The sequence below is a fragment of the Leucopleurus acutus genome (genome assembly GCF_964270905.1).
Source record: "Leucopleurus acutus genome assembly, chromosome: 17".
Taxonomy (NCBI): Eukaryota; Metazoa; Chordata; class Mammalia; order Artiodactyla; family Delphinidae; genus Leucopleurus; species Leucopleurus acutus.
This window is the reverse complement of record NC_139159.1, coordinates 80,607,241-80,633,600: the sequence shown is the minus strand read 5'-3', so window position 1 is coordinate 80,633,600 and position 26,360 is coordinate 80,607,241. Positions and strand designations below refer to the sequence as shown.

General features: G+C 56.7%; 1 protein-coding gene across 1 annotated transcript in view; it reads left to right on the top strand.

The window, feature by feature from the left end:
• Positions 1-620: 620 nt before the first annotated feature.
• Positions 621-26,360, top strand: part of KCNK9 (potassium two pore domain channel subfamily K member 9) — a gene marked incomplete at both ends in the record, with an annotated part of 91,986 nt that continues 66,246 nt past the window's right edge. The window contains one exon of the mRNA XM_082858530.1: positions 621-903. Within this exon, the coding sequence (XP_082714656.1) occupies positions 621-903 (283 nt within the window). The remainder of the gene's footprint in view (positions 904-26,360) is intronic.

Here is a 26,360-nt window from a genome sequence, read left to right as displayed (position 1 = left end):
CAAAGGGGAACGCGGAGGGGTAAAAGGGGCAGGAGGTCCCGCGGGGCGCGTGCGGACCTGTGGTCTCCTAGCTGGGTGCCGCCTCCCCGGAGCCGACCCGGAGGGGCGCGGGCCCCGGCGGCCGCGCTCCGGCTCCCGCCCCTGCTTTTCCGGCGGGAGCTGGGGGCGGGGTGCGGAGGGCAGCGAGGCCCGCGCGGTGCCCGGCGGGGCCGCCGTGCATGGCCCTGCGCAGTGGGGCGGGCTGTTTCGGCCGGGTCTGGCGCAGGGTGTCGGGGCTCCCGGACGCCTGGCCCCGGCGCTCGAGCAGCCTCCTGTGCCTGTCCGCCTTCTCGCCCGAGCCCGGGCCCGCGCCGCCCCTGCCCCGCCAGCCGCCTCGCGGTGGCGGCGGCTGTGGCGGCCCCGGCGGAGGGGGGCCCCCCCAGCCTCCCCGCCCCCCGCCTCCCCGCTGCTGCTGCTGCTGCTGCTGCTGCTGCTGCTGCCGCCGCCGCTTACAACTTGGAGGCGGCGGCGGCGGCGGCGGCGGCGGAGGAGGCGGCGGCGGCCGCCGGGCGCTGCAGTGGGACGCGCGCGGCTGCGAGCCTGCGGGACATGCCCCCCGCGCCGGCTCCTTGCTGGCGGCCATGAAGAGGCAGAACGTGCGGACTCTGTCCCTCATCGTCTGCACCTTCACCTACCTGCTGGTGGGCGCCGCCGTCTTCGACGCCCTCGAGTCGGACCACGAGATGCGCGAGGAGGAAAAACTCAAAGCGGAGGAGGTCCGGATCAAGGGCAAGTACAACATAAGCAGCGAGGACTACCGGCAGCTGGAGCTGGTGATCCTGCAGTCGGAGCCGCACCGCGCTGGCGTCCAGTGGAAATTCGCCGGCTCCTTCTACTTTGCCATCACGGTCATCACCACCATAGGTAAGGGCTGGGCGCGCCGCCGCCCGGCTCCCTGCGTCCCGGGAGGAGTCCGGGGAGGCGGCTGAGCGCGCGGCGCAGGGCTGGGTGCGGGGCGCCGAGGGTTAAACGCAGCCTGTCGCCGGGGCCCCTCCCGCAGCGCCCCCTCCTCTCCGGGAGCCCCCGCCTCTCCTGCGCCTCCGCGCCGTCTCACCCCTCGCGGACCCCACCCGGTGCCCTCCTCCGCGCCGGTGTCTGGGCCGGGCGTGCGAGCCCGGAGCGAGCGTGCCGGAGCCTGGAGGGCGGAGGCGCCACTTTTGCAAAGAGTGTGGAGCGCTAAGAATAATCCCACAGCAGACACCCACCCACCCACCGCCCCGGCGCGGGCTGGGCTGCGCGGGCCTCCAAGCCTTACACTTACTACCTCTCCGGGAGTTGGAGAGGGCTGGCCTGGCACCTGCGGCGCGGAGACCGACTCAGGTGGCCGCGGACGGCTCTCGGAGCTAGGCAGGCGCTGACCCTCGCCAGCCTCCAGCCTTCTCCGAGCCCAGGTTTCAGTTCTCCTGCCTCCCAGCTCCTCTTCTTCCATGCTGGAACCTGGTCGTGCCAGGCCCCTGGGAGGAGAGGGTTTGCTCTTTGGTGATGGGGGCGGGGGCGGGGCGGTGGCGGCCTGGTGAGAGGCTCTAGGAGCGCGGTGGAGAGCCCGTGGGGGGGCAGGACCAGCCCACCCCCAGGCTGTGCCGGTGGATAAGGCACGTGTGCGTATTGCCCAGAAGCCGGGGAAGTTCAGCTCCGGTCCAGGGAGAGAGTCCAGTTGGTACACCCTGGGGATTCCTGTGGGTCTGAGCCCGAAGGTGCTGCCCGTGAAGCAGCCTCTGGTGGGCACCTAGGGCAGGACCCCCACTGAGGCCAAGGGGTTCAGGCAACTTGCGTCCATCACCCTTGGAGACCTGTGGGAAATAGAGCAGGTCACTTCATCCCAGTGGATTTGGGGCTGCCCTCCCCACGCCGCAGGAGGCAGGGTGGTGTCTCTGTGGTGTGCACCTTGTCCCAGCGCGGCACCCGGCCTCTCATGGCCACCTCCGTGGACCTGTCAGGGCCATTGTATTGGCTCGGGGCCACCTCTAGTTTGCTCCCCTCCAGTTCTCTGTGCCCCTGTGCCCTGAGAAGAGGCCTCGTCTTCCCCATCCTTCTCTCCGTCCCTCCTGCCTGACTTCTCTGGACCTCCTTCTCTGATTTTCCCCTTGATATTTTTCTTTCTCTGGAAAGCTCTGCATGCCGAAAAAACAGGATTTCTCAGTGCCATATGCAACAGGAAGCACCAGCACAGGACGGCTTGTCTTTCCTTCTTGGTTGAAAAGAGTTTTTAAGAGAGTCATCTTGTTTGAAATGTTTAATTCATTGGTGTAGGTTTTTATGTTTTCAGGAGGAAATTGTCCTTCTGTTGTCTGTGGAACCAGCTTTGCTCCTCTTGCCACACGTCCTTGGCCCAGGGGCCAAAACACAGTAGAGTCCTTCCTTTCCCACCCTGTGCTTCCAGCTCCTGAAAGGGCCAGCCAGTCATAACCATCGTTCCTGTTCTTTACACTTCCAGTGTGAGCTGTGGCCGTGACACACATGCACAGGGCGTCCATCCTGCGGGGCAGGGGCCTGCTTGCGGGAGAGCCAGAGAGCCGGGGATATGCCTCCAAAACTGACCACCCCTGGGGAGGGGAAGCACTCATCGTTCCCTAAAGTGCCTTGAGTGACGTAGACCCAAGTCAGATGAAAGCTGCGAGCGTGCTGGCCACCAGTAGTGAAGTGAGCACAGGAAACCTTTGGCCGGTCCCAAGAGTTGAACTGCAACGTTGAAGAGACGGTTGGAGTTAAAATCAAACCTAGAGATGTTCCATTTACCTGATAAGGTTCTTATCGATTGCGTGTGTTGATTCTGATTGGCAGTTCTGGGCATATGCCTCTAATGGTTAGGGCTCCAAAGAGGAAGGGTCAAAGCAGGGTGGCCAGGTGGAGCGTGTGGAGGGGCAGCCGATGACCGTGCTGGCTTATTCCTCACTTCTTTTGTTGACTTTTCAACTGATTTTCCGGAAAGAGAGGGTGAAATATATGTGTAAGGCTAGGAAGAAAAGACTTTCCTAACTCAGCCGCCCTGTGGTGGAAGATGCTGAGCCTGGAGCCCGCTGACCGGGCTTGGAACGTGAATTCCATGAAGGGCAGGGTGGTGTGCTGACTCCCAGCCTGGTTCCCCACCTGTAGAAGGGGCGTGACGCTGTAACCTCCCGCCAGGGTGACTCTGAAGGGCCAGTGGGATCCCTCGTGCCTGCAGCCGCCTGGTACAGCGCTGTGTGCACTTCGTAGGTGAGAATCCATGAATTTTGACATCAGCTAAGCCTGACTCTGCCCTGGGAAGCTGTTTAGCTCTGAAGAGCTCGAATTTACGGGAAACGAAGCACCTATCTAGTTAATTGTTTGTTTTCTTCTATTTTAATATAAATGCAAATTAAGGTGCTCCTAGGCCTAGACCAAAACCCAGCCCCAAGCCAGGCCCTCCAAGGAAGCGCCTCCTATCGGACAGTGATGGTAATGAGTCGGGTGCCTCTTCAGGGGCGCTCTTCTTTTTAATCTAACCTTGAGCGGTTTCTTGAGTGTGCATGCTTCAACTCTGAGCTCGGGTCTCCAAGGTGGGGCAGGAACCACCCTCACTCCCTCTGCTAACGTACGCTGCTTCCGGATGCAGTTAGGAGCGCACTCGGCGAACGGGATTTTAAGAACATGTATAATTACCACTCTGCCTTGGACCTGTGGCCGCCGTTGTCGTCAGAGCCTTTGTCGGGCTCTCACACTGACCGCCGGCCAGCTCTCCCGGGAGCCCGGGCACAGGCACCTTTGTCCTAAGGAGGGACGAGCACAGGTCCCACCGGCTCCAAGAAGGCAGATTCACTCCCATCGCTGCTCCAGTTCTGGGTGCCGTCCGTCCCCGCTCGCTGCTTCTGATGTCTGTGCCACTTGTAGCTGCTGCCCAGGAGATGGTATTGTTGCGTTCTAAATTTGGCGAGCCCGAGGCCTTCGGAACTCTCCATCGTGTTCAAGATGAAAACTCCTTCTGCATCCCCTGCCGTGCCCATCTGATTAGCAGGCGGGTTGGAAACCCTCCCACCTGCCTTCCTGAGCTGTTGGTAGGAGTGGTGGCAGTCAGGAGTCCCCGCGGCCAGGGGCTGTAGAGCGCCTGCTCCGAATTGCTCTGCTCAGGGCTCAGGCCTGGGTGGGAAGGAACCCCCAGCACGCGGGGGCTCTTCCTACAGGAGGCGCTTGAGGCCAAAATTGTGTCCCGCCATCAGCGACTACTTCTGACAACAGCGGGAATCTCCAGACACTTCTCTTTCGACTCTAACATCTGTGTTCTAAGTAGTTACCACCTTCGGGATCATTAAAGAGGAAACTGTGCTTAGAATTCAGATCTCATTTGGAGGATCTAAGAGGCCGATTTAAAACCTGGGCCTCACAGGGGAAGGAGGGAAGGAAGGGCCCTGCGTTTTGTTTTTGCTGCTGTTTGGAGGAGGAACAGACTGACGTCAGGCCCTTCGGGCCCGGCTGAAGGCGGGGTGGCTGCTCCAGGGCACCGGCTCGGGAGCTGGGTCCCTGGCAGGGGGTGGGGCACAGTCCCAGAAGGTTCTGCACTCCTGCGGGCTCCCTGCTCAAGGTCCCCCGCCCCAGAATGCAGTGGGGCGCCCCCTTTTCTCGCTCATCCGCAGGACCTTGAACAGACTTCTCACCAAGTGGAAAGCGTCTCCCATGTCCTCCTCTTGCGCTCTGGGGTGCAGGTTTCGATCCACGGTTTACACTCTCGCTGCGTGCCAGACCCCGCCTGGCCTGTGCTGCCTCTGGGGCTCTGGGGACCGTCTAGATGACAAGATAAGGCCTGGCCTTGAGACAGGAGGGGAGCTGGAAACCCAAACAGTTGGGTGCAGTCCAGCGTGAAGCGTGGGGACAGCTAAGCTCAGTTAACCCTTCCCGGGCCACCGGCAGACAGCCCAGGGGCCAGGCGCGGCTTACCCTCTGCCCCTCACTGCCCCCGAGCTGTGCCCCCTGCCCTCCGCACCTCCCCCAGCTCCAGCATCGTTTCTGCCATTTATTCTGCCCCTGGAGGAACCATGTCTCCTCCCGGCACCGGCGGGACCCGCACAGAGCCCCGCACAGAGTGGTCACCTCCAGAAGGACGAGGATGGAAGCACCACTTCTACGCACACGCACTCACGTCACCCCCGAGGCGGGAGGAGGTGTTGCCCCAATTTACAGATGGGGAAACTGAGGCCCAGAGGAGGCAGTGCCCACTGAGGCCGAGGGCCTGGAACTCTGCAGTCGGGATCTCCTTACCGCAGGCTCCAAAGATGGATTCCACCCAGGAGCCAGGGATGGGCCTGTGGAATGTTCCATCTGTGTCTTTCTGCTTCTCCCTTTACCTTCACACTTCAGGGAAGCTGCTCAGCCAGGCCCAGGTGAAGGACGCGGCCACCCAGCACACCGTGGGCTGGACGGGAGGGCTGGGGTCTCCTTGTGACTTTCAGTATGGCAGCTGGTCGGGTGCAGGAGCACAAGGTGCCGTGTTCAGCTCCTCCCAGGTCTGCCCGGACCTGGCCTTGCTCGACGTGGCCCTGGCCCTCCAGCAAGCACGGCCTATTCATAGATGTCCTGGGGGAGGCAAAGGGGTGGGTTCCTTGACTCGGGGTGACCTGAGAGAGACGGCTCTCCCGAGGCGTATGAGACACCCCGCTGAGGGCTCTGAGACGGCGGGGATCACAGGAGACCCCGTGTGCAGACATCTATTGCCTTCACCTGCTCTCTCCGGATGGCCTGGACTTTCATCTGCTAAGTCCGGGGAGGTCAGAGCGGGAGGTGAGCCGGGCTTCCGTGTACATCTCTTCCCCTGTGGACCTGCGTTCGCACCTGCACCCATCCATCCCCCACACTGCCGCTCAGCCAGCCCTCCCTGCGCGTGTATGTCAGGCTGCACACGTCCCCGCATCCGTCCATCCTTCCCTCTGTGCTGTCGTTCACTTACTCATTCGCTCACTCCTCGTTGCTCGGAGCACTCACCTGGCTCCGTGCTGCATCGTTCGTCCTTCCTCCGTCAGTGGGATGTTACCCAGTTCCTCCCATGGGCAGGTTAGGGTGGGTGCACGGCACCCCTGGCAGGGCTAAGCGAGTGTTAACGCCTCGATGGCGGGCGATTTTCACGTTGTTCCAGCCTCATCTCCTTCCTGCCAAATGGTCAGCCGATCCCAGTCACTTCTAATTTTTCAGAAAGTAGAATGTTCGTGTGGAGAAGCGCACGTGTCACAAGTGTATTGCTCAGTGATTCCGATAAACAAACCCTGCCATGCAACCAGCACTCAGATCAAGAAACAGAACATTACCAGCGCCCACGATCCTGCCTCATCAGCCAGCCTTTTCTTGAACGCCTCTAGTGACAGGGAGCTCATCACTTCACATGTGATGAAGTGTGTGTGCTTAGATGAACGTTGAGGTTATTGTGTGAAGTTCTGACCTGTGGGCTTCCATGTGGAAGGGGGTGTGTGTACTTGAGGGGGGTGTCTTCTCTTAAAGGGCTGGCCAGTCTCTATGGTGGTCACCTGAGGAGCGGCCTGAAGGTCTCCATTTAGAAAGTGGAACTCGGGGGCCCAGGCCCAGGAAAGGAGAGGGAACTCATTACACAGAGTGCAGGTGAGTCTGGAGTGGGATGTGTGTGGAGTGGTCCAGGGTGGGATGGGCTTGGGGAGCTAGGATGGACAGGTGGGCAGCCCCGGGCACCTGCCTCTGTGAGTCAGAACACAGAGCAGCCCCGCACTGTCTTCACACCAGCCGCGCCAGAGAACCAGGGAAAATGCCGGAGGAGATGAATGTAACGCCTGGTCTTGGCAGTGCTCTGGGAGGGAGTTAGGAGGCAAGGACCGTGGAATTCCCCGATGGCGCAGTGGTTAAGAATCCGCCTATCAATGCAGGGGACACGGGTTCGATGCCTTGTCCGGGAAGATCCCATATGCCGTGGAGCAACTAAGCCCGTGCGCCGCAACTACTGAGCCTGCGCTCTAGAGCCCACGAGTCACAACTACTGAGCCTGCGAGCCACAACTACTGAAGCCCGTGCGCCTAGAGCCCATGTTCCACAACAAGAGAAGCCACCGCAATGAGAAGCCCGCGCACCGCAACGAAGAGTAGCTCCTGCTCACCGCAACTAGAGAAAGCCCGCGCCCAGCAACATAGACTCGATGCAGCCAAAAAAAAAAAAAAAAGAGTCCATGGGCAGTGGAATCTGGGACGTGAGAGTCTGGTTGAGAATCTTCCCCTCCACCCCGGGGATATCCTCCTCCAGGCCACCCATGGGCGGGGAGCAGGGGCGGGGTCTGGTGTTCATTTCCTTAAGGGATTTTGTTCAAAGTTCCCTTCTGTCTGTCCCAACTCTGGGACCTCCGTCTGTAGAAGTTCTCCCTTCTAAGCTGCAGGCACCCACCCTGTGGCTTACAGTTCTCCAGCAGAAGGGCTGAGTAGATCTTGGTTCACTTCCTGTCCTGTAACAGTCTTGGGGATTTGGAGATGGCCCCAGGGCCCCTGCGTTTCTTTTGATAACACCTTTGTAAGCTGGCCGCTCTCCTCTGGGCAGCTCTGGTGCACACAGTGTGCTCTCCCAGTCGGGTCTGATCATGCAGGGAGAGCAGAGAATTTTCTCACCTCCCCTGGTCTGCACTGTACTTTTGTTCACGCTCCCAGTCAGTACCCCAGCATTTCTGGGCAGCCCCCTCCCTGCATTGACATGTTTCAAGCTTCTGCCTCATGTGAACTTCTCTTATTCTCTGTCTTGGACTGGGGTGAATCCAGGCCCTGACGTTGACCTCGGAGCGCAAAACAGCTCTGTGCTGTGGACGCAGAGAAGAAGGGATGGTTGATGGAAAAATTTGCAGCAGGGGAAGATGAGAAAATTTAGGAGCGTCTGTGAATGCATTGGCCCGGCTTGCCAGGATGCTGTGAGATGTCTGCCCCTGGGCCCGGGAGAAGCAGGGGGTCCCCAGCTGATGACCGGCTGTAGCCCTCAGCCACCTCCGCCACCGTGCTCCCTCCTGGGGTCCTGAGCGATGACGGGCCTGGCCGGGAAACAGCTGCTCAAAGGCAGGGCTGCCCCGTGCGGTGGGCTTGCCCTGAACTGCCCTCACGCTCGTCGTGTCCCCAGCCCTGGGAAGAGCCCTGGGTGGCATTGAGGTGAAGGATGGCGCTGTGGATGAGCTGTGGCTGGCGTGAGGGTGCAGGTGCCCTTGGGTGGCAAGGGGCGTGCTGGGCTGGGCGCATGGAGAGCGGAGGGGGCTGGGGCCAGGCCCTACCTCTGGCCTTGGTCTTGTATCCGCAGGAGCGGGTCATGGTGCCGCTTGCCTCCAGAGCCTGAGTCCAAGGGACTCGGGGCCGCGGGCGGCAGGCAGATCACCGGCGGTCCCGTAGCCGTGGGCAGGACTGCTCACGTCTGCCTGTCCTGGAGGCCTGATCCTAGGCACGTCCTTTTAGCCTGGGGCTTTTTTCGCATCTGTGAAATGGGGACATAGAGCTTGGTGGCTCTCGAGCATCAGAGAACGTGCCAGAACAACCGTGGAAGGCCTCCTGTCCAGCCCCGGGGCTCTGCTGTGTTGACGGCGGTTGCCAGGTGCCTCGCACCTCCTTGCACTCCGCCAGCTCTTGGCAAATTGGAGAGTCGTCATTTGCAGCTTCCCAGCCCTGCTCTCCCGCCCTCCCCCGCAGGGGACATCCCATCCCTTGCCTGTCTCCAGCCCCCGCCCCTGCTGGGTGCCATGGCCCTGACCCTCGTTGGGGGGCTGCCCCATGCCCACTCTGTAGTCAGGGAGCAACCCCGGAGATGGAAAAGCTTCTGACATCCAGCGGAAGGAGGCTCCCGTGGTGGGATGCCAGGCTGGGGGCCTCGGGGGCCTCTGGAGCCGTGGGGTCCAACCCTGGGCAGTAGGTTTTCTCAACCCAGGCCTGTTGAGAAAATATGGCTTTCCGGGAGGCCACCTTCCACCCTGCAGCCACGGTGACCTTTCTGAAGCCCATGCCACCATCTTTCTCTGCCACCGACACCCCTGCACCCCCAACTTCTCGGGTCAGAGCCAGGCCCGCCACGCCTCCGGCAGGGTGCCCCGGGCATGTGTTTGTTCCACAGCCTCCACAGGGGGCAACTGAGTCCCCAGGGCCGTTCAGGGCACCTGCCGGCGGCCGAGGTACGCGCTCGGCCCTGAGAGCTGGGGGGACTCTGAACTGAGGGGTTTGGGGCCACTGGGCAGGTGCAGGCAGAGGCCTGGCCTTTTGAACTTCAGCTGTTGGTTTTAAGGGAGGACGGCAGGTTAGGGACCCGTCTCGCCAATGGGCAGCTTCTCACTCCCACGCCTTAGATGTGTGATCTCGGTCCCCAAGGCCATCGCTAGTGACGGGCTCGTGCGAGTCTGTCCGGCACCTGGCGGGAAGAGACACCCACCTGTGAAACAGCCTTGGGCTGTCACCAGCCCTGCTAGACGTGAGGTACAGGAAGGTGAGAGGCTCCCGGCGGGCAGCATCACCAGGTGTTTGCCCGGGGCTGAGGCGCTCAGTGTGTTGTCATGGCACCCAGCCCTCCGCCCTGTTGCGCCCTGCCTGCCCCTCCCGCCCTGTGGGCCCCCAGACCTCCCTCCACCTCTCCCCACGCCCCCTGGGACACCACTGCCGGGCAGTTCCCACCTGGGACCTTGCCCATGCTGTCCCCTCCACCCAGCCTGGCCCCGTGCACTCACAAGATGCTGAGACTACTCGTGTCTGTCCTCTGGACGCTGGTCAGTAGGTGACAGCAGGGGCCTGCACTGTGCTAGGTCTGCTCACATGAAAGGCGCTTGAGGGCTGGGGTCAGGCCTTTTATCCCAGTGTTCCGAGCGCCTGGCACATACCGGGCCCCAGAAGGTGTTTGATGATTGACCCCCCGATGGCCCGTCAGGAACAAGATGTTATACTCAGGGACCAAAATGTCAGTAAACGTGAAGCACGCGGCAGTGGTGTCTTTGGTCCCTGTTGGCCATTTGTTGGAGGCGTGCAGGGTGGCACACATCTGGGGTGCTGTGGGTTTCAGGGGCGGGTGAGGCCTGCTGGGATTGAGGGGCAGAGCCGGGCGCCGGCAGCCACTTTGGGAGCTGCAGCCCTGAGGTGTCCAGGCTGGGCGCAGCTGCTCCCTGGACCTTCCCCGTGTGCACGCCTGCCCCCCTTGCTGTCCCTCTCCCACACCTTTGTGCACAGGGGAGCTCGGTGAGGACCTACCTGCTGACTCTTGGGGATTCCATTAGGTACTTCCGTGGTGCCCACTGGCAGTGTCCCCACTTCCGCGGGCAGGAGACCGGGATTGCTCATGGCCCACAGCGAGGATCCTGACGTGAGGTCTGCAGAGATCGCGGGCTGAACGCAGGGCCCCGGCTCTGGTCAGCGGGTGACCTCGGGCTGGGGCAGGGTTCTCCCCGTGCAACGCTGATATTAGGGGCTGGATACCTCTTTGCAGTGGGGACCGTCCTGTGCATCGCAGGACACGGAGCAGCCTCCCTGGTCTCCATCCTCTGGTTGCCAGTGGCAACCCCCTCCCCCACCCAGTAGTGACAAATAAAAATGTCTCTAGACGTTGCCAGATATTCCCCGAAGTGCAGAATGTCCCCTGGCCTGGTGACTTCCCTTCCCGGAGCCTCTTCTGCAGACTGGGAGAAAAAGCCACCTTCCGAATCGTGGCCAGAGCGGGCCGAGCGGTGTGGCGTGTGCGTGTGCGCAGTCAGTGCCTGGGAGGTGGGTCCCTTCCCTCTCCCTGCCCCCTCCTCCTGCCCAGAGGAGGCCTCACAGCCACACGTCGGGAGGGAGGTGACTCTGGCGTTGAGCTTTCAGGCACAGTCCCATGTGGATGGGGGGTGGGAGCCCAGGTGGGGCTGAGGAGAGCTCGCTCACTCTGGGCAGGTGGGGTGAGCTTGGAGGTGTTGGGGGGAACCGTAGGAGGGCGCTTGGCTTCCCCACCTCACGCAGAAGCTCTAGGCAGCGTTGTTGTGTGTCAGGGAGCACGGAGGGTGTGGTTCCTGCTCCAGCCCAGCGGCGGCATTGTTGTGTGTCAGGGAGCACAGCGGCGAGGCCCCAGGTACGTCTGGAGGCAGCTCGGTGTCCCACGGGCTGCACCTGCAGTGTCGGGACCTTTTCTCTCTTGGACTCTGGTGGGAGATGACTGCTCGTGATGCAGGGCTGGCCTGGCTGGGCTCTAACCACGAGTCTCGTCTGCGCCCCAGGAAAGGGCCTCGCCCAGGGCTGCTGCAGGCTGCGGGGGAATGTTCCCTTTGAGTCTGGTCGTAATGAAGGGTTTCCCAGTGTGAGCGCCATTTCCGGGGAGATAAAGACCTCTTTGCGCCCCCAGTGCTGAGGGGCCCCGGCAGTTAGCACAGTTGGTCTAGCATCTATTTGGGACAAGCGTTTAGGCCAGAGGGATTCGAACGCCGACGCAGTGGATGCCCAGTGTGTGCTGGTTCACAGAGTAGCTCCTGCATCACAGAAGAGAGGAAGAAGTGAGCCGTGGCAGAGGTCGTTTTATAAAGAGGGGAGAACAGTCCCCACCACTCCCCTGTGGGCTCGTGATCACATGCAGGAATGGCTTTAGCTTTTCATGTTCCCACTCTCCTCGTCGCCCAGCTGTGCTCACTGTTTTTATCCTTTCATCAGGATGAATCTGTAAGGGACTTAGTTCAGCTGCCGGTAGCAGAGAACCCAGGTAACAGTGACCGGACCAAACAGCAATGAAGGAGTCTGGGGCAGGTAGATGGGCTGACAGGTGGCTCCACGATGCCTTCAGAGACTCAGGCTCCTTCTATCTTTCTGCTCAGCCGTCTTAGCTTGGCTTTAGTTCTCAGGCTGGTGCCTCATGGTTCCAAGATGGCTACCCTAACTCCAGCATCACCTCCGGCATCCTTTCCTGGCAGGAAAAAAGAACAAAAGACAAAGGCATGTATCAGCTGAGCCTGCTCCTTTCTAAACAGCTTGCCTGTATGGTCCACCTAAGGACTTCTACTTACATGTCATCGGCCAGGACTTTGTCTTATGGCCAACTCTATCTGCAAAGCAGTCTGGGAAAATGTAGCATGTTGCTTTTCAAGCCAAATGGGTTCTAAAGGTGGGGAAGGAGTAGAGATAGGTATTGGTAGGCCCCCATGGTGTCTAGGCATTTCAGAGTCTTTTTCTCTTTAAGTTTATACCAAACATTACCTTGTGTTTCCGCAGTCTTAAGGGAAATATATTTTCACAGCTCCATATCCACTAAATGAATGTATGATCATCTATTTAACCACTTCTCTATTTATAGTGTTTTAATGTGTCTTTCCTTTTTTTTTTTTTTTTTTTTGCCAATTATAGGTAGTGCTTTATTGAATGTATGTGTGTGTGTGTGCATATTCTGCTGGGTTATTACTTAAGGGTTTGCTGTGGTGGTGGGATTCCCAGGTCAGAGGGCACGAGCACCTGGCAGTGTTGTGTGTTGTCTTGTAAACAACAGCATATGGTGCAGGGCTTCTAGTTTCACTGCAATTTCAGCAGCCCTCAGCAGTGTTGAAGACATTTTTTGGATGTTCTTACTATTTTAGAACATCCTCTTAGCAATCTTTATGTGGCCTGGACCAGGTCAGGTGGGGTTAGAGGGACGGTGTCCACAGCTGTGAAAACCCATCCTCATCCCAGACTCAGCTAGTCCAAGGGAGTCTTGTGGGGGCAGTTGACACCTGGAACCCACAATCTCCTGGAAACCCCAGAACCAGGTGGAGGCAGGGGAGGCAGTGGGCCTTGGTCTGGCTCCCAGGATCGGAGGTTTTCCCTGATCAGTTCTGGTCCAGCCAGTTGTCTTGGTCACTGGAACTCTGAGTTGAGAAGCAGCTCCAGTGGGGAGGAGTGCTGTGATCGATTAGTCATGTGTGCCATGGGTATAGAGTGGACAGTGGCAGTATGCCTGCCATGTACTTGCCCACCCCAAGCTAGCGAAAGATGTGACATCAGAGGTGGAGGGCCTTTCCCTCAATATGCCTGGAGTGACATCTCTATAGAGGACTCTATGGGTACGGATTGTTTGTCCCTGCTATTATCTAGTTCACAAAGCAGGGTCCCATCCACTACCATCTCTCATGCACATAACAACCCTGTGAAATAGGCATGGTTAGGATTAACTCTGTTATGCCAGCGAGGCCAGACACATCCAGTGGCTTCCCAAGGTCACACAGTGGAGTTTGGGACTTGAACCCAGGTCTTCTGCGCTCAAGCCCAACATTCTATTCTTTATTCCACTGTTCACCTTCCTGGGATCATGGGTTGGATACAGGGCAGAAGACCTGCCTCGGTGATTATTGTCTGACAGGATTCAAAGGTCATCAGGTTCTACCCTTTCAGGATGGCATCGTTGCTTGACCCTCCAGTGACAGGGAGCTCACTGCCTCACTAAATTAGTAGGGAAAGGCAGATGTGGGACTGATGTTAAAACAAAAGACGACGAAAGGTCTGTCATCTTGGTCAGGCTGACCAGAGCACCCCATAACAAGCTTAGTCTCTAGTCCCTGTCACAACAATAGAGCTATCACTCATGGGGTTTTGTTTTTCTACAGATAACCATCTCAATTAACTGCATCCTCTCAACAACCCTATCAGATAGATATTTTCATGTATTCCCATTTTACAGATGTGGCTATGGAAGATCAGAGAGGTCAAGCAATTTTCCCAAGGTTACACAGCAAAATAACGTCAGAGTCAGGAGTTACACCCAGGCAGTCTGACTTCAGAGCCTGTGCTTGTTACTGTTTCATTATATACTGCTTCTTTTGACCTTCTATGTCAGTCAGCTAGTGGCGTGTAACAAATCACCCACAAATATAGAGGCTTCAAACAATGGCCATTTATTATTGTTCACAGACTGTGGCTCAGATGGGCTTGGCCGCTCCAGAGCACTCAGCTGGGCAGCTTTCTTCTCATTGCTGGTCTGAAGCTGACGGGGCAGCTCTGTTCCAAGCCACTGTGTGTTTTCCTCTTGGTGATGGCAGAGGTGCAAGAGGGCAGTGAAAGCAAGTGAGGTGTCTTATGCCATGACCCTGCTACCGTGCTGTTATTTCTTCCACGTAACCGTTGTCTGAGGCAAGTCACATGACAAAGTCCAGAGCGTAAGGGCAGGAGATACACCTGCCCACGATGAGGCCAAGGCAGGGGTGCAGTCTGCTCATCCTCTTGGCTGACCAACAGTTTGTCCACGCCCCTTGCTGAGCCTTTCCTGCTCTCCGTGCTTAGCTGCCTGGCGCAGTGGAGAGAGCATAGCTCTGGACTCTTATCTGCGTTCAAATGCTGCCCATTTCATAGCTCTAAGATGTGCCGTTCTCTTATCTGTCAAATAGACAGTGTACCATCTACCTCTGTATCGAGCTCAGGCTGCCATAACAAAGCACCATGGACTGGGTAGCTTAGACACCAGAACTTTATATTTTTGCAATTCTGGAGACCAGTAGTCTGAGATCAAGGTGTTGGCAGGTTTGCTTCCTCCTGAGGCCTCGCTCCTTGGCTTAGAGATGGCCACCTTCTCTCTGTGTCTTCACATGGTTGTCCCTCTATGGGTGTCTGTGTCCTAATCTCTTCTTTTTTTTTTTTTTTTGCGGTATGCAGGCCTCTCACTGTTGTGGCCTCCTCTCCCGTTGCGGAGCACAGGCTCCAGATACGCAGGCTCAGCGGCCATGGCTCACGGGCCCAGCCGCTCCGCGGCATGTGGGATCTTCCCGGACGGGGGCACGAACCCGTGTCCCCTGCGTCGGCAGGCGGTCTCTCAACCACTGCGCCACCAGGGAAGCCCCTAATCTCTTCTTATAAGGACATCAGTCACACTGGATTAGGGCCACCCTACCAACCTCATGTTAACTTAATCACCACTTTAAATACCCCCATCTCCAAATTTGGTCCCATTCTGAGGTGGGGGGTTGGGACTTCAACATATGAATTTGGGGGACACAATTCAGCCCATAGTATCTTCCTAGGACTGCTAAGAGCAGAACAATGGAAATGAAAGTACCTATCCAGGCCTGTTGTGCAGAATTCCCTCCATAAACGTTGATCTCTGCCCTATCACATGTAAGAGTGTGAGCGTATATCCTTACGGCCAAGGAGCTGCTGTTGCCCCGATGTATTAATTATCCTATCATTATTTTCAAAATCTGGTTATATGTTGGGGCAAAAGGCTGCCACGGTAGAGCGGACCCAGCCTGGGATGTGTCATCAAGAGGCCCGGGCTCAAATCCCTGCTCCAACTCTTACTGGCTGGGAGACGGTGGGCAAACGCCTTCACTGGTCTCAGCCTCAGTGTCCCCATTTGTACACTCCGGGTGATCCTTCAGCATGTTTTGGGGTATATGAGGTCTACTGTGCTTCTTTTAAACTTCTTAATTGAATTTTCTAACAGGTAGCATGTAGTACTTCTGTAATGAAACACATACATACTAATGTTAGGTTTTTGGTGTGATTATTTTATGATGGTTATATATAATAAATGAGTCCTTATCTTTTAGAGAGATATACTGAAAGGTTTAGAGATGAGATGAGATGTCTGGGATTTGCTTCAGAATTATCTGAATTGCAGGGGAAGTGGGTGGAGGTTTAGATGAAATGAGATTGGCCATAGGTTGTTAATTACTGAAGTTTGATGATTTGTGTTTGGGAGTTTATTATACTTCTAATCTCTACCTTAGTATATATTTGAACAAAACATAAAGTAAAAGTGGAAGTCTCTCGTCACAGTCTAGCCCCTTAGCCCCACTTCCAGGTAACAGCTGCCAGCAGGTTGCTGTGTAGAAGAGGATAAATTGGCTCCTATGCAGGCTCTGGCCTGCTCACAAGTTCCCTTTGGCCGTTACATTGCTTGAAAATATTTTGAATTAGTTGCCAACATATATTGATCTTTCAAAAGAACTAGCTCTTGGTTTTTTTTTTGTTTTTTTTTTTTTAATATATTTATTTTTGCTGTGTTGGGCCTTCGTTTCTGTGTGAAGGCTTTCTCTAGTTGTGGCAAGTGGCGGCCACTCTTCATCGCGGTGCGTGGGCCTCTCACTATCGCGGCCTCTCCTGTTGCGGAGCACAGGCTCCAGATGCGCAGGCTCAGCAGCCATGGCCCACGGGCCCAGTTGCTCCGCGGCATGTGGGATCCTCCCAGACCAGGGCTTGAACCCGTGTCCCCTGCATTGGCAAGCAGATTCTCAACCACTGCGCCACCAGGGAAGCCTAGCTCTTGGTTTTATTATAGTATAGTAAGGTTATCTATCTTACTGATTTTTGCTTTTGTATTTATTAAATACTTACTTTACATTCTTTAGTTTTATTTTTCTTTTCCGCCCTTCACACACTGACAGTTTGTTTCTTAAATAAATGTATCAAAGGCTATACGTGTTCCTCTGCATGCCACTTTGGCTATATCCCATCGGTCTCTCATTATCACTTATTTGTAAATAACTTGAAAATTAGTATTTTCTTTAATCCAAGAATTATTTGAAGTGTGTGTATGTGTATTAAAATTATGCACACACACAGACACACACATAAAGTTAGCATAGTTGGTTATACGCTTTGGAGCCAGACTGCCTGGGTATTATTCTTTCTTGGGCATTTGCTAACTGTGACCTTGGGCTTTTCCCATCTATAAAATTGAGGATAATGATAGGAATAATAGGAATAATAAATAATAATAATAATCGCCCTCAAGTTGTTGAGAAAATTGTTAGCTATTGCATTCCGAAAGTTTAAGAGAGCTAATGTTTATTGAGTGTTCACTGTCTGTAGGCACATTTCTAAAGCATAATTTCTATATTCTAAGATTTACTATAATTTTTCTTTGTAGCTCAGTGATTACTTTTTGTAGCAGTCCATGTATATTTGAAAAGAACTTATCTCTTTGTTGTGCATGAAGTTCTGTATAAATCTAAGTCAAACTTGTTTATTATGTTGTTCACAGCCTTTCAAGGGTTGAAACTAGTGATTATTGGCTAAATCAGCCTGCACACCTGTGCTTCTATACTGTTTTAAATGATCATTATCTTGTTAATTCTCATGCCTTTAATGGAGCACGTGCTCTGTCCGGTTTGCCACAGTCCCCACCATCACATCAGGTCACCTCACTCATTTCCTTCGGCTGCCTGTAGCTCTGTAGACATCTCTGCGTGTGCCCTTGCCTTATCATCATCTGATTGTCCTTATTATTAGGTCTACTTTATTTTTGAAAGAGATTGTTAGTGTTTCTTTCAGTCCTTCATTACTGTGGTTTGTCACTTTCTCCTTGTATTTCTGTCAATTTTAGTTTTATGTATTTTGAAGCTATCTGGTTAGATGCAAAAAGATTCGTGTTTCTCATTCCTTCTTGGTGTGGAGATAAGCTTGCCTTTATAAAACATGCTTTTTTTTTTATTGTGTTTGATATTTTTTGCCTTTTGGGTTCTTTTTTTCCTGATATTATTTCTGTGCCTGCTTTCTTTTATTAGCATTTGTTATATATATGTGTGTGTGTGTGTATGTGTGTGTGTGTGTGTGTGTGTGTGTGTATATGTATACACACATGTTTTGAGCTTATTTTTACCCTCTCTCTTCTAGGAAGATTTTGATATTGCTTATAACAAAATGCCTAAAAATAAGGTACAAAGGTCCAGGAATCTGGGCTGTGTGCGTGTGTTTCACGTGTATTAACTCTCATGAGGGCCATGATAGAAGTTCAAATTTACATGGAGTTTCCTAGGATAAAGGACAGAAAGAAAACATGTCAAATGTTATAACTCCTATTGTAGAGTGTTTGGCACTAAATTGCACAAGAAGGGCTCGCTGAGTAATGTGTTGGTGTCACGAGCGTCGATGTGGGCTGTGTTGAGATGTGGTTGACCTGGAGACAACCGGAGGACGTGGAGTTCCCGGGGGATGTCTGGGTGGAACATCAGGGAGTGACCGTGCTAGTCTCTGCGGTACTCTGTCCAGGGCCATCTGGGCTCCCAGTTCCTTTGATTTTCCTGCTTGGTCTTCTTTACGTGTTGTCATCTATACCCATGTTGATCATATCTATGTTCCAGGCAGGAAGAAGAAGGGTGGGCTAAAGGTCAGAAGGGGTATGCCAGCTGAGATTGCCCTTTGAACAAACTTTCCTGGAAGCCCCACCCAGCAACTTTTGCTTCTCCCTCATTGGCCAGGGGTGGATCCTGTGGCCACACTTAGACCAGTCATTGGAAGATGATGGAGAAGGGGGTGTGGCTGCGTGCCCGATTTCACACGTGCCTGACGGCCTAGGGAACAGGAAGCCCAGACTTCTGGGGTAGAAGGGACCTCCTGGCAGCCTGTTCAGAGGCCTTGCAGATTCCGCCTGTACACCCCTGGTAACAGGGACAGCTCTCTGAGCCCTCGGCCATGGTCAGCTACCACACGTCCTGGTATGTGATCTGGAGCCGCGTGGTCAGCTCCGACCCCTCGGGCAGGTTTCCCTTCCCTGTCTGGGCTTTAACTCCTGAGTGGGAAGTGAGTCCGCGGACGAGGTTGGCTCTGAGGTCTCCGGCGGCTGGCGATGGAAACCTGCTGCTGCTGAAGACACAGGCCACTGGCCGCTTTGTTTGCTTCTCAGGGTGTCCCGAGAGTCCCATGGCAAAGGCATCCGAAGAGAAGATGGAGCTGAGATGGGGAATGCTGGCAGCAGGGCATCACCTCGTGTGGGAGGAGCACGGGTGGGAGAGGCGAGCAGAGGAAGCTGCGGCCCGGGTGGTGATGCTTTCCCTGGCTACCTTCTGCTCACGTCTGGTGTCCAGACCCCTGCTCTCCACCCCTCTGGCAGGGGAGATGCTGGCAGGCCGGTGCCCTCGTCTTACGTCTTGCAGGGCCCATCAGTGACCTTTACAAGGTGGGGTGTTAAGTGCTGTTGGTACCTTGTACTCGCTTCTTCCTATCCAGGGGGTGTTGGCCATCAGCCAGGACCTTGTCCTATTACTGTCCCCTCGCCCAGCCCCTGATGCCCCTGGCTGAAGTCGTGCCTCCCACCAGACCCAGGAGACCCAGCCGTCGGAAATGTTCTGGGTTTTTTCCTTTGGGTTTTGTTTTCCAGCTCAGCCTCAGTCTTTTCTGGGCACACAGAGGAGCCCTCTCTGATTTTTGGCTTGCTCTGGGGATGACCTAAGCATTTGTTTTTAAAGGGCTGGCGGGGGGCCACGGGGCATTATGCAACACTGCACTGAGACCACATTACCCACTCGGCCTTGTCCCAATGCATGCATTTCTGCGATGGCTCAAGGCCTGTGCTGATATGCACCGAGCTGGCCACAGGCCATCAAATCAGATCGAGTCACTCCCCTGCTCCAAAGCTGTCGATGGCTCCCAGCTGCCTGCAGCGCACAGGCATTGCCTGCCACGGCCCTTGCAGTCTGAGCTGTTGCCTACCACTCAGCGCCATTCAGCACCGCACCCTATGCCATGTAGATGAAGTCCCTAACCACTAAAGACCGCTCCTCTCTGGCTGGTTAGGTGTCCCTCCTGTTGTCCCTGTAGCTCCGGGGCCCCCGCCATCTCAGCCCCTGTCACCCCGTGTCATGCCCAGCTCCTCCCAAGTCTGACTCCTCCCCTGCCCCCTGCCTCCCCAGCAGGGACCGAGGCATGTGTCCGCCAGCGTCTGGCACTGAGCAAGCCTTCGGAGAATGTTTGTTGAATGAATATAGGCATGGAAATGGAACAGCTTCCACAGGAGCCATATTTAATTGTTCTAGAATATTCTCCAAGTCTTTAAGAAAAGCAAATCCTTGAAAAACCACAGCCCACGAATCTGAATGGCAGGTGTTTGCACAAAGTGGTGGGCAGTCCGGTTGGGAGGGCAGCCCCGCTTTCCGTGGGAGTGGGGTTCTCCCTGCACCCCTCACCCTCCTGGCTCACTCAGGAGCCTGCTGATTTCGCAGCTTTTCCTCCAAATCCCAGGGTACCTGCAGGGCTTGGTCTGGTTCCCTTGGGGTTGCTGGGAGCTTTTGGATGAGCAGGCCAGGGGAAGGAAGGGGGCCTTCCCTCATCCACCTGAGGCTGGGCCACTTTTCCAGGTGGCTTGAGCCCTGAGTGCGGCTCTGACCACGGGCCAGGCAAGCTGCCAATCAGTTAAATTTCTTCACAGCGTCACTCTGTGCACTGGTCCACGTGCAGACCTCTCTAAGTAGGGTGCTGGGTCCAGGCGTCCACTGCAGGTGGCCAGTGCCCCACCCCCTGACGTAGGATCAACCCACCACTGGCCTCACCACGGAAGCCTCTGGGACTCTAGTACCTTCCAGCAAAGGGAGCAGTCAGCCTGCTGTCCCCTGTGGTGTGGGGTGAGCTTCCTAAAGCCTGTGGCCCTTGTCCCACCCCGAAACCCTCAGGGGCTCTGGGAAGTCTGCAGGGTCAAGTCCAAACCTCGGAGATGTGTGGACCTCCCCCCACGACTCTACCCATCTCTGCCAGCATCCTCTCTCCTTCACACTGTGGTCTGTGCCTCCTGCTTCCCACCTTGGCTCAGGCTGGTCGCTCTGGCCCACATCCTTCCAGGCTGCCCTGCTGTCTCTTCATCCAATGCGCATGCGTGAAGCAGCTTGCTGGTGAGAGGAGCCCTGCTCCCTGGTTAGAGCCACTGTGGACTCAGGCTTTGCCGGTGCTTGTCCTGGCCTTTCTCTCGAGCAGCTCAGTGTTTTCATGTGTAAAATGGGGAGACCAGTGTCTGCTTCTGAGAGGTTTTCTGAGAATTAAGTAAGATAAAGTGGGTAAAGTGCTTGGCCTGGTACCTGGAACGTGGTCCATAATGGATGGACAGTGGACGCTGTGATGATGATGTTGATGTGCTGGACTCTGCCGGATGCGGTTGGCTCAGAGGTGAATGAAACAGACACGAAAGCCGCGTGTCTGCTCCGGGAGATAGTTGTTAAACAAGTGAAGACACAAATCTGAAACTCCAAGTCGTGGGATATGCTGTGAAGGGCAAGAAGTGGGTGCTATGAGAGTGAATGCTGGCGGCTAAACTCCGATCAGGGGGTCAGGGACAGCGTCCCCCGGTAGTGCCATTTAAACTGAGACTTGACGTAGGGAGAAGTTACTTGCCCAGGACAAGGGAACCGCGTGGCATGTGCAAAGGCCCTGTGGCAGGAGAGGGACTGAAAGAAGGCTGGGGATGAGGCCAGAGCGAGTGCCCTGGGCTGGATGGGTGAGACCTGGGAGAGTTGAGGGAGGTGGCAGAGCTCTGGAATTGGAGAACTGGGCCAGTGGGGCTCAAATCCTGGCCTAGCCATTTACTAGTGTGTGGCTTTCTTGCCCACGTTACTTAACCTCTCTGTGCCCTCGTTTTCTCAACTCCAGAGTAGGGGTCGTGAGTGTCAACCTCAAAGGGCTGTGTGTAGATTCAGAGAGAGAGCACAAGTGCCAAGCCCGGCACACAGTGACAGCTCACCTAACTAACTTCCAGACACTACCTCGGCTAAATAAACCACTGCATGCACTTGAGTGCAAGGGGTTGCAAGGTGCACTTGAGAAGGACCTCTGGCTGCAGGGGAAGGGTGGGCTGCAGGGTGTGGAGGGGAGAGGGGGGAGCGGTGGGCTGCAGCCTTCATGCCTTCTGGGTGCAGAGGGAGGCTCTGGGTAGGGTGGTGGCCTCAGGGAAGGGGAGAGGCAGACCTGAGATGCTGAAGTGACAGGAGGGCAGCTTCCTCCATGGGGAGGATCCCTCCCTTCTGCCCCTCCCCCAGCCCGAGGACTGTCCCCGAGGTGGCCCTCAGTGCTGTCCAACTCTAGCCCCTTGGAGGTATGCAGGGCCCAGCTGGCCTCAGGAGCTGCCATTGCAGGCCCTGGACGAGGCCCTTGCTGATTCCTGAGGCCAGTGAAGCAGGAGGTCAGGGTGGGCAGCTGAAGGGGAAGGCTCCTTCCTGAAGCTGGGACCTGCCCTGCCCCCTGTGACACCCCTGCAGGATTGGGCACTGGAACTTCCAGTCCCTCCACCTCTGCCGCTGCTGGCCCAGGCCAGGTCAGGAGCCCGCACTTGGCTGGCCCTGGGCAGAGGCTGTGCCAGCCGGAAGAGTCTCTGCCAGCTCCTGCTGGCCTCGGGCATGACTCCCCAAGTCCCCGCAGGCATGGGTGGGCCCAGGTGGCTCGGAGGACAGGACCCAGGAGCTGCAGGCCCCCAGGCCATGTGCCCCAGGCTCACCCCGCGGGGGTCACTGCATCACTTGGTGAATAATAACAGCTGTGACATGGCTCAAAGCGAGGCTGAGCCTCCGGCTGCGGGCGAAGTGTGGGTTCCAGGGCCAGAGCGGAGGTGGGAAGGTGGTGGGGCTGCGGCCTCTGTCCTTGTTTCATCCTTGTCCCCATATCCTAACTCAGTGCTTGCTTGCTAACGAGTGAGTCCGCCCGGAGTCCTGCTCTGCCCCCAGGTGTGGAGCTGCTTCCCGGCTCTGGCTTCAACCTCCCCTTCTGTGAAGGAGGAAACTGGGCGTCTCGGAAAAGACCTGGGTTCAGATCCTGACCTGTACCCTCACAGGCTGTGTGACCTTGGGCGAGTTCAGTGACCTCTCTGAGCAGTTTTCGCATCTGTAAAATGGGACCGCCAGTGTGAGGACTAATGGAGAAAAGGCTGGTGCGTGGTGAGCTCTTGGTGACTTTGGCTGATTCCTGCTGACAGTCCCTCAGTCTTATCCAGGCATGTGTGTACCCAGAGATCCTGGGTTGAATGATTGCTACCTGTGTCAGTGAGGAATGGGTTGACTTCTTGTAAGTCTTGTAAAAATCTGACCACAGGGCTTCCCTGGTGGCACAGTGGTTGAGAGTCCGCGGGTTCGTGCCCCGGTCCGGGAAGATCCCACATGCCGCGGGGCGGCTGGGCCCGTGAGCCATGGCTGCTGAGCCTGCGCTTCCGCAGCCTGTGCTCCACAACGGGAGAGGCCACAGCAGTGAGAGGCCCGCGTACTGCAAAAAAAAAAAAATCTGACCACAGCAGCTTAACCAGTTTGGGATTTTCCCTAGAACAGGAAGTTTGGGTGTCAACAGACTAGCTCCTTGGGGAAGTCATCACGACCCAGGCCCTCTGGACCCCTGTGCCCCCCATCTTAGCGAGCAGCTTTTATCCTGCCTCCTTGGTAGGAGTAAGGGGAGGAGTGAAAGCGGGTGTCTGTTGGGGCTGCCCTTGTGTATCGGGGACACGGGCTCCCCCAGAGCCCTGTCGGCAGGCGCTTCCGCTGTCACTGGGCAGATCAGGGGCCCGTGCCCACCCCTGGTGTTTCTAGCTGGGCCCGTGGCTGTTCCAAGTAAAACTGGGGTTCTCTCAATGAGGAGAAAGGGGGTACGGTATGGAGTGGCCAACCCACGTGCAAATTGAACGCTTACTACTCTGAAATGGGCTTAAAAAGAAGAAACTTGCAAACGCGTCGGGTAGTCGTTCAGGTCAGTGTGGACCCGGGCCTCTGCAGTAGCTGCCGCGTCTCTGCCTCTGTGTGAACGTAACGCGGGGTGTGGCCGTGCCCCGTGAGGGAGGGTCCAGCTTTCTTGCCCGCTTAATGCCTGGGGAGAGGCTGTTCATTGCTGCATCTTAGAGCAAGGCCCTGGGTCCCGAACGGGAGCCCATATGTCCCTAAAGGCCCAGTGATGGCCCTCAGCCTGGCCACGAAGCCCCCAAGCCAGCAGGCCCCAGACTCCCAAAGGGAATAGTGTCTGTGTGGCGTTGGAAGTGGCCGTGCAGCTGAACCAGTGACCTTCCCAACAGCGGGCTCGGACGCCCTTGTGGACACCAGAGGACGTCCCGGGTATGTGAGGACCCTGCTCCCCGGAGCCTCATCCCAGCAGAGCTGGAGGCCCCCGTGGAAGGGCCAAGCTGGCTGCAGACTAAGAGCCAGACGCACTTTGAAGTGACGTGGAGAGGGGTGTCCGGAGAGCCCGGGGGAACACGGGGCAGTGGTTCCAGAGGGACAGAGACCTCGGCGCTCTCAGCCCACAGAGGGGAGGTGGGTTCAAATTCTGAATCCAAGAGGGGAGGCCCGAGAGGCATACCTGCCAGGAGAGGCCTCTCCGCGACCCTGTGAAATCCTTCCACCTGAAAGAGGGGGGCCCACACTTGGGCGGAATCCCGCTTCCAGAACTTCCCAGGAGTTGTTGCGGCCCTGCAGAGCCTGGGGAGGAAGGTTGGGCGCTCGAGTCCAGGAGGCTCCAGGCCAAGCAGGGGGGCAGCTGGGCGGCCCTGGGCCGGCCAGGGCGCTGGGCCTTCGGGCTGGGGTGCCAGGTAATGCGCTGGACTTCGGAGCATCCCGCTTGTCTCTCTTCTTGTCAATGGTTGCGACCCACTTTTCCCCCGTTGCTGAGTGCTCAGTGTTGAGAGGAATTATGTTCTCTCTTGACCCCGAGCTGTCTCTTGGGGTTTGAACAAACCAGCAGGCCAGGCGGGCTGGGTGACGAACACTTCTTGGCATTCGGGGTCAGAGTAGCCTGCAGGACAAGTGCTGTGCACAGAGCCACAGGCCCTGGGGTTAGGCAGGCCTGCTCGTGAGCCCAGCGCTGTCCCTCCTCCCCGGCGTGACTCAGTGTCTCGGCCTCGGTCTCCCCATCTGCCACATGGGGTTTGCATACCCAGAGATGACAGGGAAAGCATCTGACACCCGGCACAGCTGCTGCAGGGCCCGCTGCCCAGCATCAGCCTTCAGCTGGTAGATGTGAGGGATGGGGCAGTGGAGTACAGGATGGCAAGTGAGGGAGTGGCTGTGTCCCAGCTGGTGGGGAGAATGGCGGTGTTTCAGCAACGTGGCCTCCCTGCGTTGGTGAGAAGTGCTAGTGACATGTGTGCCCACCTCGCAAGGGATGGTGGCGTCTGTGAGGCACCTCATATGTGGAGTGCAGTGTCCCTTCTGGTTCCCTTTGGTCTCCGGGCCCCTGGGATAGGTTCCTCTTTCTCAAGCCCAAGTAGGCTCCTGGGCAGGGAGGCCGACTCTCGCGGGCCACTGTCCCTCTCTGATGCCTCACTTCCGCTCAGCTGGGGGACAGTGTCTGTCCCTCTTGACTCCTTTGCCCTGAGTGCCTGGAATTTGCACTCAGCTGATCTGAGGGTGAGCAGCTCACGAGGGCGGCCCTGGGGACGATTGACCCTCAGGCCAGACTGTCATGGCCTGGATCTGTGTCCTCAGCAGGAGGTGGGGCCGGAGGGGGGACAAACACGATGCTGGCCTGCGTCTGGGGGAAGCATGTACAGTCCGGGGCCCCACGGCCTGGCTTTTATCCAGTTCTTGCAACCTGCCTGCCATGGACAAGTGACTTACCTCGGTTTGGGGAAGGGTAAAGTGAGCATGTACTTGGGGAGAGCTTAGGACGGTGCCTGACACGAGGCTGACCCACAGTCATTGATCACACTTGGAGAATCAGGCACAGGCTAAGCTGGAAGGCCCTCTGGGAACAAACTTCTTATTTTCCAGGTGATCCTATTCTGAGGAATTCTGGTGTCTTCATCAGGCAAAATTTATGGTTGCCCACTCTGCACCAGCCCCAGCTAGGGAAATGGAAATGAGGAAGTGACAGGTTGTACCTTGGTCATAGACCAGCGTGGGAGACAGACAAGAGCCTGGCTAGTGGTGGTGCAGAGGACCGAGGGCCAGGAGGGGGCTTGAGGAGGGAGCCACGACTGGACATGTTTGTTGTTGGAGAGGAGTCGGGGCTGTGTATTCGTCAGCATAGGCTGACTGCTGTAACAGACACCCCCAGGTCCCAGTGACTGAGCACAGTACAAGTTTATTTTGCTCAAGTTAATGCAGGTTAGAGACTCTGCTCCACCAGGTCACTCAGGGCCCCAGGCTTCTTCCATCTGGTGACTGTGCCTTCTTCTAGGTCCTTGGAGTGCTCTCCGTTCTGCTAGCCAATGGGGAAAGAGAGCTTGGAGATGTGTGCAGAGACAGGGCTGGAATTGGTGTGTTTCATGCCTGCCCACATCCCGTTGGCCAGCACACAGTCATGTGATCCTGCCTAGCTGCAAAGAAGTCTGGGAGTTGTAGTCCAGCTGTGTGCGGGAGGAAGTGTGTGAGGTTTGCCAGCTTTGGCGAGCACCAGCGGTTCTGTCCCAAGAGGCTTCTGGGAGAAGCTGAGGCTGGCCCAGGCCGTGGAAGATGCCTGGGAGTAGGGAGGGGAGACAGGCCCTCCAGGCAGCGGGGCAGCTTGGGTGAGGGCTGAGAGAGCCCAGCACATTTGGGGGAGACAGGAAGCCCAGGGGATGGGGTGCGTGGAAAGGCGTGCAGGGGATCATGGGATGTCTCCCCTCATCCCCCAGTCCCTGAGGGTTTTGGTGTTCGTTTCCAGTTGAGGCAGTGCCCGTGCCCCGAGCAGGCCCCGCCGTGAACATTATTACCTCATTCAGTCCTTCCACCTCTGCTCCCTTTGGGGCTGGTGGACACCCAGGGCTCCGGGAGATGAAGTAATTTTCCTATA